Source organism: Echinococcus granulosus (genome assembly GCF_000524195.1).
Source record: "Echinococcus granulosus chromosome Unknown EG_S00004, whole genome shotgun sequence".
Lineage (NCBI taxonomy): Eukaryota > Metazoa > Platyhelminthes > Cestoda > Cyclophyllidea > Taeniidae > Echinococcus > Echinococcus granulosus.
The window spans coordinates 2,136,930-2,150,707 of NW_020170384.1; the positions used below are offsets into that span (position 1 = coordinate 2,136,930).

Here is a 13,778-nt window from a genome sequence, read left to right on the forward strand (position 1 = left end):
CAATGCAGCTGCCACCATGTCCCTCCATTTTGATTGGGTAAGAGGACACTTTATGCCTCTAAATAACGGAGAACGCCTGTGTAATAAAGTTGCCTGCCAGAAGGAACGCTGCCTGAAGTAACTGATGTGCTACCATTTGAATTGAACCATGTGTATGGACTGCGATTAGGGTTCAAAATGCATCAAATCTCATTGCTTTTTTGCATCAATTTGACGATCGAAGAACGAAGTGACTCTGGAAACTCCATTTGTATGCTAATTACGGGGTATTTTGCATGATTTTACACTTGCCAAGATTTAAAATAAATGGTTAAAACAAGTTTTTCCTTTGTTATTGACGCATCCAAGATGTCAGAAATCGATTTTCTTGACAAGTAAAACATACCGAAATTTTTACAGAAGGTTGTCAACCCAGGTAGAAAAATTTAAATTCTCCCGTAAAAAGGACAGCTCTCCGGACTTTTTAAAGAAAGTTTTCTTGCATGTTATAATTCGACTATCACTAAAATACTTTAAACCATGCAACGCTAAATCCTGGGAAAGAAAAAGTCGTGTAACCATAGTGCTCAAATTGTCTGTCTAGTGTGGTTAACGTTTGCAGTGTGTTGAATTTAGCGACTCAGAATCCCTGGGTGCCGCGAACCTGGCGAAAGTAACTAGGATTAGTGGAGAACCATCCAGTCGCCTCTTTATTCGCTTTAGCCTCTCAAATTGATGGAAAAAGTAACTTACTGATGCGTAATGCTTAATGCCGAGTGGCAGTGACTTTTAAAGCAGTGAATGCGCTGAAATCTTCATAACCTTGTTTGACTCTATTATAAAAATTATTGTTGCGAAAGGTAGAGAAATAGCCTGCAAATATTAAATTTTTGGGATTTCGACTAAATGATTGACCTACTAGACCTGGCATAGACGAAGAAATGCAATGTAGACTACAAAAATTATAAGTTATGCACAAGTTGACATTTATTAAACACAACCAGTTGAAATTATCAGGCGGAAAAGTGTTTAAACTGGCCAAAATATTGCCAATGCAAGCTGCGAACACGTCCCGGTTTTGTGGCAAAAACTTTTAAATCCAATCCTGGCGATCAAATGGAGAAATTTGGAAATAACAGTGAAGCAGTCGGACAGTAATGTTCGGCACTTGTAGATGTGACTTTAATGCAACTTTAGTGATATGGGAAACGCATTCTTTTTGATGGAAGGGAGTACGGGGTGAAGGTGGTAGGTGAGTGCAGTCAAAACAACATTTTTAATAAAACCTGAACAAATGGCAACAAATGAGTGTTCATTTTGGAATATTTAAAGGTGAACAGATATGTTGAGAATCTTGAAGTGAATTTCTAATTCATTGCTGGCCTTCTTATGGTATCTGCAAATCTGCCTTTTGCAATGCAAATGAGTTTCTCGTGGTTAAATTAATTGTGTTCAAAATGGGTAAAATTCCACTGCCATTAAAATGTCACTGTTAAGGGGATAAATGTGTTCTCCAAATAGGGATTTGGTAATCCCATTTTAAATGGAACTAGTTTGGTTATAACTGCCTGCTCAGCGTGACTTAATCCGTAGCTAGAAAGTAATTACCTAAGTTGGCTTAGTGAATGGTCTATTCCTTAAAAAAACAAAATTCGCCGGAAAACCTAATGTGTTGACAAACAGAATCAACTATAGATGCAAAGTTCAATTAGGGAAGTGATTATTTGTGGCCCCAGTCGGGAATGCTTGTTTATTTTTGTCTCCCTAATAAAACATACCAGAACGACATAGCTTTAATGCAGCTCATATAGGCCGAATATGCGCCAGGCGTTTGTCGGGGTCATTCGGGTCGCTGCTTCCGCGTACGAATTCCCCAGTCTCTGTTCAGATTTCTCAAACTTTGGAACCGCTGGATTTGCAAAGCGTGCATCACAAAAATAAATGCGGTGGTTTAATGGACACTACCCTTGCATTTCAGCGCCCGCCTTGACGAACCAGAATGCTCAGAATGGCAGTTATTTGATGCGGATTCCAGAGACGGTTCGGTCACGCCGATGTGGCTAAATTAATGCATTTCTGAAAGAGGCACTTTCAAAAATTTCCTGCAGCTGGAAATATAGAAGTACATTGCATTAAGTAAACATTCCACCTACTTTAAAACAGGTAAAATTAGTTACCTCGTCTCTTTAATAAAGTTTAGATTTTCAATGGCGAATTTGACCGCTGAATATTGCATTCAATCAAATATATACTATTTTGGGTCTGATTTGCTTTCGACTCAAAGTTGCATTTTTACAGATGCATTTTAGGTACTCTGACAAAGTCCTTTGTGAAAAGAAATACAAGACGCCGCTACTAGGTTAGGACTTCACATGACTTGACGTCGATCTCCTGCATCCAGCATGCCTGGAAGTAATTTACACTGTTCATAAGTGTTACGTGTTTTGTAAGAATAAAATCGCTGGGATGCCTAACTTGATTTTTTTACCCCGTGGAACAATCAAAATCCCAGTATTTCGATGATGTTGGGATTGATAAACATTTCAGCCTTAAGTGCAAATTAAAGGACCTACTTAACTAATTATTCCAAAAAACATTTTCGCCTGGTAAAGCCGTCTCAAAAATAAACAGCTCACATTTATTTCCGTATTGAAATGTATCGCCTACTTTGTCGAAATTGCAAACAAAAATGCGTGTATGTAACAACTAGCGAGCAGGTTTCTGCTTTCCCGTGCATTCGGTTTTGGCAGTAGCATCAAGTGAAATGGTTGCTCGATGTTGAAAATGGATATGGAGAACTCACAGGCTATATTTCATGCCAAACTCTCCCATCATTAATCTTTGTGGCAGTCTCCTTTTAAGACTATCCCCTCTTCAAAGCAGGCATGTGACAAATGAAAAAAAAATAAGTATCAATGAGAATGTTCATGTTAAACTGGAACATTCAAGCTTCCTGCCGCTGAGGTAAAAAGCATGTCTCATGTCTAATAATCTACACACGCACTGTTACCCTTTACGGTAGTTCAGAGTCAAGGTTTGAATTAAACGTGCACTATAAATAGTTTTTAATAAATGCTTGATTTTGTGCAATAAAACATCTTTTCATGAATTCTTTTTTTTGCAAATAGCCTGTGACCAATGATGCGGCTGTTTACAATGCTGAACATCAAACATTGCACTATATTTAGTTTACATGTGAGATTGCTGCCTACTTCTGATTTCATTATATTTTGGTTAAAAAGCAAGATAGTGTTATTTGCAGGACTGCGTGTTATCTTGCTAGTTTAAGCATGCACCACTCCATGCTTACCTGAATAGTGAACAAAGGCACTTTCAAAACGTGGTGAAAATTGTACTGCACATAAAAATTCCCATAGACATTTTCGGGAGCAGTTATTAAAATTTGGCATTAAAGTAAGTTATTTTAAGGCTTAAAGACATCCTAGCTTGAGCTTGTATTCTAAAAGTGTTCCTACATAAACGGTGGACTTATTTTATACAAAGAGGTAATCTTATATCCTACACGAGAGTACTACAGACGTTAGTGCGATCAATCTGGGAATAAATTCATGGGGAGATAAATGTTCAGGAGACTTGTAACCAGTATTCTTACTCCATGATGCTGTTGCTCGTATATTTTCTTCCGAGGCTTCCTGATGCATTTATTTTCAACCCAGGATTAGTAAATCGTCAACAAGTAATGTGATAACAAATCTCTAGAATAAGGCAAATGAAATCTTTGAAGGCTGATGATCCCACAATAGTAACTAAACGAATTAAATGTCGTTTCGGTAAGTAACGCCTCTTCTTCTTTCGAGAGTTGTCCTCGGCGCTGCAGAGGGTCAGTCTCCCGTGTCGGTGCTTGGTATAAAAGTTATGCAATGCCTTTCCAGCACAACAAAATACATTTACTCTCAATGGCAATGATGCCTCTTGTGGACTTTGGTAGATTTAGTTACATTTGCCTCGTAAACTGTACCGTGGGGAATTGCTGGTTCGGGGCCACCCAAGACTTGTCAGTGATCGACATCGAGAGCATTTCATGTCCAAATCTTAATGCCTAAGAACGTTCTGACAAACTATTTTCAAATCTCATTTTTCAGGACCACTTCCTTCATAACGCCAATTCTCCAGCTTGATCCTGTGCGGGGTGCCCATTTGTCTGTGAGAAAGATATCCTCATGTAGGTTTTGTTGACAAATCCATGTTAAACAATTCAAATTATTCCATTTTGGCGGCACCTAAGTCATTCTTATTCTTCAGACGACAAAAATAAAGTGATCATCGAAAGTCAACATAGCTCTAATCGTCCCTTTATTGTTCGCCTCTGCAAATTCAACCATCTGCAACAGATCCCATTCTGACACGATATGATGTTTGGCTTTCGGAGTGAGTCGTCAACCATGAAGCCTTCCTAAAGGCGTTAATGGATCCATGGGTCCAGAACCGACCGAAGTGACTAACAGAAAATTGGAAAGTCTTTAAGGGTCTGTGCAGAATTCAAGTGAATTGTGGTATGAAAATATTGCTTTAGTAATCAAATGATCAAAATTAAAAGACAAAATACTTACAACCAATGAGAGGCATTCATTGGGTTGTAATAATTTATGCGTGGAAGAATCAGATGCAGTGAAAATTCTATAAGTAGGGTATTACAGCGAAGGGTTAGCTTTTATGGCAGGGTGCCTCCCAAACCTGCAACCAACTTTAATAGCAGCTGCTTAAGCATAAATGTGCATATTTTTTGGTTTTCGGAAATGTTTTTGGGGTTTTTATTGAAAGTATGCCCCCTAGCGACTTTGATAAAATCTTTCACCAACAGCTGCAGAAGCGAACAGCTCGAGCTTACGGAAGCAGTGTAATCTGCCCCAAAGATTTCATTGTCTATATGAAGGCCTAAATTTTTCTTTAAAAGTCTCAAATGCAGTTTAAAATAGCAATTTGAAATAAAGTTATTAAATCAAGTTCCCGTTTTACTGCACTGGCCGCTTTCAAATTTTATTGCACAATAAACCCTTTGGAATAGCGGGAGCACCTCAACAACCAAGCAATTGAAATACTATTTGCACCTACCGCAATTTACTTTAGTTAGTATATCGAAGCAAAAATTATGACCAGTCTAGAATTTCATTTTGTAGTGGCGAATTTCATTTCAAAAATGCAGTTCTGTATAAATGAAAATTTTACGTTAGACATTGTTGAATCGAAACTTGTTTGAATTTTGTGTTTATCTGGGCTGGGCTTGCAAAATCCCAAAATTTTGGCTCCCACCTTATTTCCCGTGGTCGTACCACTTCAGCGAATGGTCCAAATCCCCTGTTACACATTCATGCTAAAGCCTTGTTCAAACTCGTACGCCTTGCAACGCATGAAGAGAGGACCATGATGCCAAATTTGTGGCAATAAATACAAATGCGCTCCGAAAGAAAAGTGCCGATGTCTTTAGTAAGATCTTGCCTGAACGTCACATAAGCTAGGTATCACCCTGCGGGGCTTCAGCCAATGAAAATTTAGGCAAAATCAGATTATAGTGCTTTTAAAACGGCCGTTACGGAGCTGACTTTGACACTTCTCTGATAGTGCACAAAAATGTGTAGAAATTTACCTTTATTGAGGCATACGAAGTTGGAGGTCGTTTTACATGGACGACAAGGCGCTATGGGAATGAAAAAAATTTGGCAAAAAATGTAGTTTATGTATATCAACTGAGGTTCACAAGGTGGATGTTAGCCAAAATTAGGTAGTTACCAAAAGTCGCAACTGATGTTAGGTTCAAATATCTCCCCACTTTGGTCCTTCCTCTCAAAAGCTTTTTAAGCATTGACTACGCTTTACTGGGTGACACTGAAGAGCAATCATGTGAACATCGAGGTCCCTTGTAAAATAACCGTATTTATTTATGCTGCACACATAACTGCACAGGCCCTAAAAACTTGCATAGCCCTCGGTCAGCACTTTGTGATTATGGCGTTGCCTTCATTTTGTTTTTGTTGACCACTCAGAAGGCCTTCTCTGGGTGATTAAAAAAGTTGCATCCAGACGCCCAGCCATATCACGTCTTCGAAAAAGGCTTGGGCGCTCTGTCATGATACATAAAAGTACTGGAGATGTGAACGATTTGAGTCAGTGGAACTTCCTGTCAAAGTGATGTTTTATAATGGATTTTCGAAGTAAATTTGTCAATACCATTAATACGAATTTAACCTCTGCTGGATCGTTACTTTTATTGTATCAAAGCTTCCCTTATTTTAGACTGAGTCGAATTTTCATTTAGTTGTAGAAAGTTCAAAACATAAAGTAGAATCAGAATTAGGAAAATGTTCTGCAATAGGCTTGGCGTTTTTCTCTTTCACCTCTGTCTTCACACCCTTGGAACAAGCAGGCGAGCTGGATGAGGGTATGCTTTATGGGGTACAGAGGTGTCACCGTTAAGCGGGTTTAAGGAACGCCTCCTCCTTCAGGGCTGACGGCGTCTGATCCGTCACAAAGTTCATATTTACTGACCACCTATCGCCCAAAAGGTACATTGAAAAAAACATGCATTACAGTTTAAATAACATTTATGTAGCGCTTGAAGACCTCCCTGAAGACGAAAGAAGATATGACACTTGGGTAGAATATGTACTGTCGAGGTACAGGAGAGCTGGGGGCCAGGCTGCTCTGAGAGGGTACAATGGCGGGGCTTCTAAGCGTTCACGTGGCCAAACCGAAGAGTTAAAGGGGTAATTATTGCCTCATTATTAGTGATCGTACAACAAAATATTTAGGGTAGTCCAAGTATATGAAGCAAAATCATTCTTAAACTGACAACCAAAAACCCATTTTGCTTTGGACAGAACGAGGAAATGTTTGTTGCTTAATTGCAATTGAGCCAGAGGTGTGTAATTCCTGGCATAACTTGCCTTTTTATAGAAAATGAAAAATAGGGAAATTAAGCGCTCCCTCGAAAAATGACTGTAAATGTGTAGATCATGTGGTATTTGATAGGCGAAGCAAAACTACAGCAAAGTGAAGGTTGTAAATGTGGTACAATGATTTGCACAACAGCTATGATTTTATATCAAATGGATAAAAAGTGGTAATATTTTCATCCACCGTTGCTTCTCCACCACATGATAAACACCCTTGTTATTTGCGTGGTTGTCAGTTTTGATCGAAGCAACTGGACGTTAACACAACAGACGATCAGATGTCGTAAGAACTTGGACATAACTCCAACCTCTTCATTTTATCCATAAAGTGTTACAAAACAAATCTTTTGCATCAAAAAAAAATTATACATTCATTAAATAGCAATGATAACATTTTCAATAAGGAAAGTGGTGTCCACTCATGTAAGAATTACTTTCTTCCCATAAAAGTGAATTTGCACATCTGCACAAGTTTAAAAGAGGACGTCTTTATTTTGGATTTATTTTTTTAAGTTTTAAATCGTTTAGAACTCAAATGTTTGCGTGTCAAGATAAATTAGGTATCTCACTTGGTCGGTTGCGCAATAATATCGAAGGCTTTCAAATTTGACCATGATCAGTCTAAAAGCTCAAGTTTTAGTGTTTTCGTCATTTTGTGTGAAATATCTAAGTCCACTGACCCTAGTGGGAAACAAAATTGCGCATTTTTTGTTATTAAATCATTCACCCTTTAGACAGCCATGGTGAGTATTTTTAGGGGGGGGGGGGTTCGTCTGATTTTTAAACGAATTTTCGTAATTAAATGTGGTGTATCGCATCCCACTGGCATGAGCTTTACAAACTAAGACCCCATATTCACCATGGCATACCATTAATGAAAAAACTTTGCAAGAAATGTACAATATAGCAGTCATCTCACTTTTGTTTTACAGCCTTGTAATGGTAGACCCGGACTGTCAATGTACAGGAATGTTGAGATAGCATTAACGAAAGGGACAAGAATGTAAGATAGCAGCACTAGCGTGGTGATCAGGGTCCGTTGAGACCTATGATCTTAAAGACGAATAACTTTTGCATTGATTGTAGTAGGAAGTTGCGAGTGTATCTTATTGCATACTAATAGTGGACACATATTACTTTGGATAGTTCACTCAACGCTACTGTATGTAGCAGACAATGGTGATTGTGAATGAGCTCACGCAATAGTGTGTGGGGAGAAATAAAGCTTCTTGTGGTCAGCAATGTAAGAATTGCATATATCGATTCCCAAAGAATACTTCAAGCTAAATGTTATACAGCTACAAGATACGCATTCCCTTGGTTGTCAGGTGCTTTAATGTTTGCTGTAAAAATGATCATGCGTTGGTGAGTAACAATTTTAGTCGCGGAGAGTCCCAGCCTACAGGATAGGGGACCATTCCTAAGTATATACAGAGCGTGGGACTCCTGACGCATCATATGTCTTGCAACTAAATTCCACAATAGAAGAAGCTCTGTGGCAACGGTGAACAAATTCGCGAATATTTACAGTTTCGAAAGCCTGGCTTACGCTTGACAAGTCCAGAAGGGTTGAGTACTGCAATGTGTTGGAACTCCATGATGGTCAAACCATTCTGACGAAGCTATCGATGCCGAAGATACCTCTCAGGCAATAGTTAGGTGCGGTACAAAATGCATGAATTCAGTGCCAATAGTCTATTACAAAATAAGTGCGGTTTTCACGCCAAGAAGTATGGTTTCAGTATGTTTAGCCTCAAAAGCCTCAATTCGATCCGAATGTGCCTCTCAAATATAGCTTTTTAAAAGCCAAATCTATTTCACCGATCGATTCCCCATATAACCACATGAAAATTTTGGTAATTATATATTGGTCGCTGCTCATTTTACCAAAAAATTGTCACTTTATGGCCTTATTCTGCAAGCACTTAAAGTAGACCTGACTGTCCGGACACCTCGACAAGCTAATACATTATGCAACTTTCTCATTTTTACTACCCCTACCTCCCTCCACCTCACATACATTCGGTTCTTCAACTTTAATTTGCTTACTGCTCTCGGTTTTGAAACGACTGCCACGAAATGTCACTTACAAAATAAATCCGATTTTATCCGCCGCAATGAGAACAAATTGTGATTACTATCAAGGCAGTGGAAAAGTAGAAGCAATTTTCGTTTTAATAGTTGTTTACTTATAATGGGGACTTATTTATTCAATGCGCAGTAAGAACAGGCATTTACCAACACGTACTTTAAATTTCCCAGGCCTTGACCGTCATCGTGGGTGATTTAACACCACCTCATGCAGTTCCTTTTAACAGCCGACCAAATCTTCGGCCACTCCTATTAAAATCTTATCTAAACTTGTTTCAATACGCCTTTGGAAGGCCTTGAATTGCTAATAGTAGAGTTTTCTCATGGTTTGCTCTTTATTTTAGACTACTTTCACAATTATACATTCAAAGACAGGTTTATTAAATTATTTGCATGAACCTACAATATCCGGCTGTCCCGAGTTCTTCAAACAGATTAGACTCGACTCCAAACTGAATCAACGATTATTTTACACCTGCAGTAGTGATTCACTAACTCATTGATGGTGGATATGATATCTCTGGATTATGGCAAGTTCTACTAAAATGATGATACTTACTGCAGTCTATTTGCACAAATTTGTTCGTATGTGTAATTCTAAACCGTGTTCACATAAAATGGGAACCAAGTTTGTTCTCCCTTCGCCATTATTTCGCACTTGGTCATAATAACATTTCCGAAAGACCAACTTGCTTGTCATAACACTAAAAGTCCTATAAAGCACCTTATAGTTCCTTTATGGGACAGTGCATACCAAATGTAAAGTTAGTTGTGGCCTCGACGAAGCTCTAAATTTCAAACCGGAAAGCCGATAAGCCAATATGTGGCTGGAAACCTATTTTAATTCAAACCCGATCCGTTTGTTCAAGGTAAGCCGTTTTTTATAAGTATGTGGTTGAGCTGTAATTCTTAAACGGAAAATCGAGGGTCTTTTTTCAACTAAGGCAATTTGCGCAAAATATAGACCGGTACTTTGAAAGTGGTATTTACCTTCATAGCCTATAAATTTAGAAAACGGTCATCGTGAACGATTTTATAGTGTAAAATGTTAAATTAAATTAAAGCTTTTGCGCTAATTGACATGGTTATAGGAAGCAGAAATCATAGCTGGCGATGCTGTAACAGAACGGTATATTCTAGGTCGCATGGTTAGCTGTGCAGTTTTGGATGGCCACATCATCGTTGTGGTATTTTTCACCCTGTCACTCCAGTTCACATTTCACCAGGTCTTCTGTGCTCTCGCGACAAAGCTGCATCGAGATTCATGCGCCCCTTAATGTCCTCAGGGAGGACTCGAGCGTCAGAGAAAAATGAAGTGAATCACACTTCCATTACGAACTAGGCGAGTTTGGTACAAGTTAAAAAGTATGATTAGCAAGGGTTTACTACGATCTACTGTAAAATCCAAAATAAATTTTAACGATTGGAACAACAATTACACCTTCAGCTTTACCTGTAAGTAGTAGGCGCTTAGCTATTTCTTTCTGTAATTTGAAAAACGTTTGGCGGCTTTTAAAGGTCCAGCAGTTTGTCTGATGAAGTCAGCTCAACTTAGACACAGTCAGAAATAATGTTTATTTTGATTGAAGAATACGAGTAAACAGGCACTCGATTGTGGATGCATATCAAGAAAAGAACACCACCTTAAATTTTACACCGTGGGGAACCGAATCTATCTGACCTTTACTAAGGCAATCTTAACGCGCTTTGCCCTACAACGGCTTGACCTACTTGCAAATTCCCACCTGCCGTATTTCCATTTCATGAAGTCAACTAATTTTTAACCTATATTATTTTTTAAAAATTACCTGTGTCTCCCGTTCCTCCTATGAAGACCAAATTTACGCATATCTCAACTAAGATATAAATAACTTTGAAAGTTGAACTGTGCTAATTAAATCCCCCTTAATGCGAAATTCAGATCAAACAACTGTCATCAATTCCTCCACAGTACATCTCTAGACTCAGTAAAGCTTTATTTCGCATAAAAGTTAATGAGTCGATTAGCGCTAGAATGGACGACTATTCAACCCTCTTCTTTTCATTTAATAGGAGAAGTAGTTTGCACCTATATGTTTGCACAAACAGGATCAACAAAATGTATATGAAAAAGGAATCTTTGGGTTCACCTCGCTTATGTACACGATGAAGACTGGGTCAGAGGTTTGCTGATCAGGGGGGTAGGGGACTCGAGCTCAGTGTGTATTCGTATCTCTTCCAGCCAGACATCTAGCTCCGTTATAAGGCGGTAGGTCGCAATATAGGGCGCCTCCAGTATTCGCTCTTTGTGAGCGAAATGGACTGGGCTAGATGTAGCGTTTTCGCTTATGCTCCAATCCTCCTCCTCTTCATCACTGGGAAAGAACTTGCGTGGTACCTGGCCACCCGTGTAGATATAGAGGCCGGTGCAATCGGAATTAAGGGTCTTTTCGCCCGAATCACTGCTGCTACCGCTGGTATTGGTGAAACTGGAGTCTGATGAAGTACGGCTTCCTGAGGAAATACTTGCAAATGAGGCTGACTGTTTGAAAGAAAAAGATTCCGCGACTGGGTCTGTCATTGGAATGCAGTGTTGCGTCACCATCATTCCCATATGAGCAATTTCAGGAGTGCTTTAACCAGGGAAGTCAGAGTAGGAGCGATCATAGGGTTGTGGCTCTCATCATTTTTAAAAACACGGACGCAGTTCGCTTGGTGGCTTGATATACTGCACTTGGTACCCAACGTCACTAAAAGCGCAAAAGAGATTCCTGCTTTATGCCTGATTTAAGTTTAATCTAATGTTCTCACATTCCATTTAGCAGTAACGCAAACCAATAGCTTAATTTTGACGAGTGCAGAATGCTCTGTTCTAAAAATAATTGTGCTTTGGCAAATGAAAACGAATCGCATCGGTTAGAACTTTTGGTCATGAGCCAGTACACCATCTTGGAGAGAATTCCATCTGCGAAAGAGTTAATGCAAAAGCACTGGCTGAAACACATACTTTTCTTTAAGAAACATCGCCATGCCTACCAATAGCATCCGCGTTCCGTTTGAGGCTTCGAATCTAGTAACATAATGCACACTAGCTTAAGTAGTCAAATCCCGAAGTTGAAGAATTCTGTCTAGAAAACATATATGGAAAAATTTTTCGTCAGGGTGATGAATTTCGCTTACGGAATAGCATAACGCAAGGAGGACCCTTTGCCTCAGGCACAAGAGACAATTTCATGAATAACACAGGGTTTTTAACTGATCAGCCTTAAGTATAATTGTTTTACTTGGATAAACTAAGAAATGTATTTATATTTAAACCTTCGTTTGTTTTTTATTTCTGTACCAAAATCTTAGTATGCAAGACAAGCGTTAGCAGCTAAGCAATAAATGCAGCACATTTCCTACAACTAAGCCCTTAGCAAATACTACAACACCTCTGAAAAATGCATTTGGAAAAATCAAGATTTGTTAGTGTCAGATAGTCATTCAAAATAACCAGTGTCTGGGTAAAAATGAGAAAAAACTCGGTTGCTTTTATCAGGGAATACGGTCAGAACGAGAACACTGGTACTTGTCAATTTTGTCGCAATTATGCCTCTAAAATTCCAAAAGAATGCCTCCAGCTTTGCAAATTCATCAAAATCAGCAATGATTATCAAAAAAAACAATCAAGTCGTCCTTTACAAAAAGATTGCCTACTGGAATTAAATGCATTGCCATGAGTTTTAACTACCTTGACTACGTGATGATTAAACGTGGTGCATGTCCAAATGGTGGCATGATTTTCATCAGGAAAAAATGGCAAACACTTTTGCCGTATGCGAATTTTTCGGAGGCTTTTGCGTAAATCCATGTAGGTAGGCATTTTGTGCCCAAATGCAATTAGATAAAATCTGACTGTTCTAAGTATAAAATTTGAATTTCGTTGCGCTTTTCAAAAGGCTTAAATGCGAATAAAACCCGCTATTTGTAGCAGGTGAGAAACTGGGTCTTAAAATGAAGGAATCAATTTTTTAGCACAAATACAGTAGCTTTGAATGCAATTTTGCGCTTAAAATAAATCCTGTCAGATAAGATAATGAAGTGAATAAAAGTAAATTGCAGAGGTTGCGAAAACTGCTCAATTACAGTAAATAATTAATAAAGATGTGATCTATTTCGTGGCACTTTGTTTTCGCACGAGTAAATGAAATCTTATCTCATCCAATAATATACTTTTTTTCTCAGAAAACGGTAAACTTACAATATTTCAAATCTGCATTACAAGGCATCAGTTATCCTTGGCTTACAGAAAGTTTGTGAATAAATACAATTTTTGCTTTCAAAGAAAAATTCCTTTAATAGCCGGCATGCTGATAACAAATATGATCATCGTTTCTTGAGAGGTACCTTAAGCACGGTTTAACTCATTAAGAAACTAATTAATAAAAAAACTAGATTGTTTCATAACAATTACATGAGACAAGCACCTAAAAATGGCTTTTTTAGTTTATTAGAACCCATGATGGTTTAAGGGTCTTACAGAGGATAGTCAATCGTAAAGTATTAAGGGGAAGCTACAAAACATAGCATAGTATTGAAAGTCTTTAAAATGCATGCTTAATAAATTGGCCAGAAACGACGTTTTTTGAGGGAGAAAGATGTAATGGTGCCAAAACCGAACGTAATCTTCGACATTAGAACCACTATCAGGGTTAGCCAAAATATCATAATTACCAAAACTGTGATTATTATTGAAATTCATGAAAGATAGATTACAAAAGGGAACTAAAATCCTAAAAATAAATGGCCTCGAGATAGTTGCAAGTTAGCCACAGG

At 38.4% G+C, this 13,778-nt stretch overlaps 2 protein-coding genes across 2 annotated transcripts; one reads left to right on the top strand and one right to left on the bottom strand. All coding sequences in view use genetic code 11, as the record gives it.

Moving 5' to 3' along the window:
- Window positions 1-1,797: 1,797 nt before the first annotated feature.
- EGR_01199 (hypothetical protein) lies at window positions 1,798-2,043 on the top strand (the record flags this gene model as incomplete). The annotated part of the gene is made up of 2 exons (XM_024490448.1): window positions 1,798-1,903; window positions 1,958-2,043. 2 exons carry the CDS (start codon window positions 1,798-1,800, stop codon window positions 2,041-2,043), a joined length of 192 nt encoding a protein of 63 aa, XP_024355267.1.
- Window positions 2,044-11,115: 9,072 nt separating this feature from the next.
- EGR_01200 (hypothetical protein) lies at window positions 11,116-11,574 on the bottom strand (the record flags this gene model as incomplete). The annotated part of the gene is made up of 1 exon (XM_024490449.1): window positions 11,116-11,574. The coding sequence occupies one exon, from the start codon at window positions 11,572-11,574 to the stop codon at window positions 11,116-11,118; it is 459 nt and encodes a 152-aa protein (XP_024355268.1).
- Between the last annotated feature and the right edge of the window lie 2,204 nt (window positions 11,575-13,778).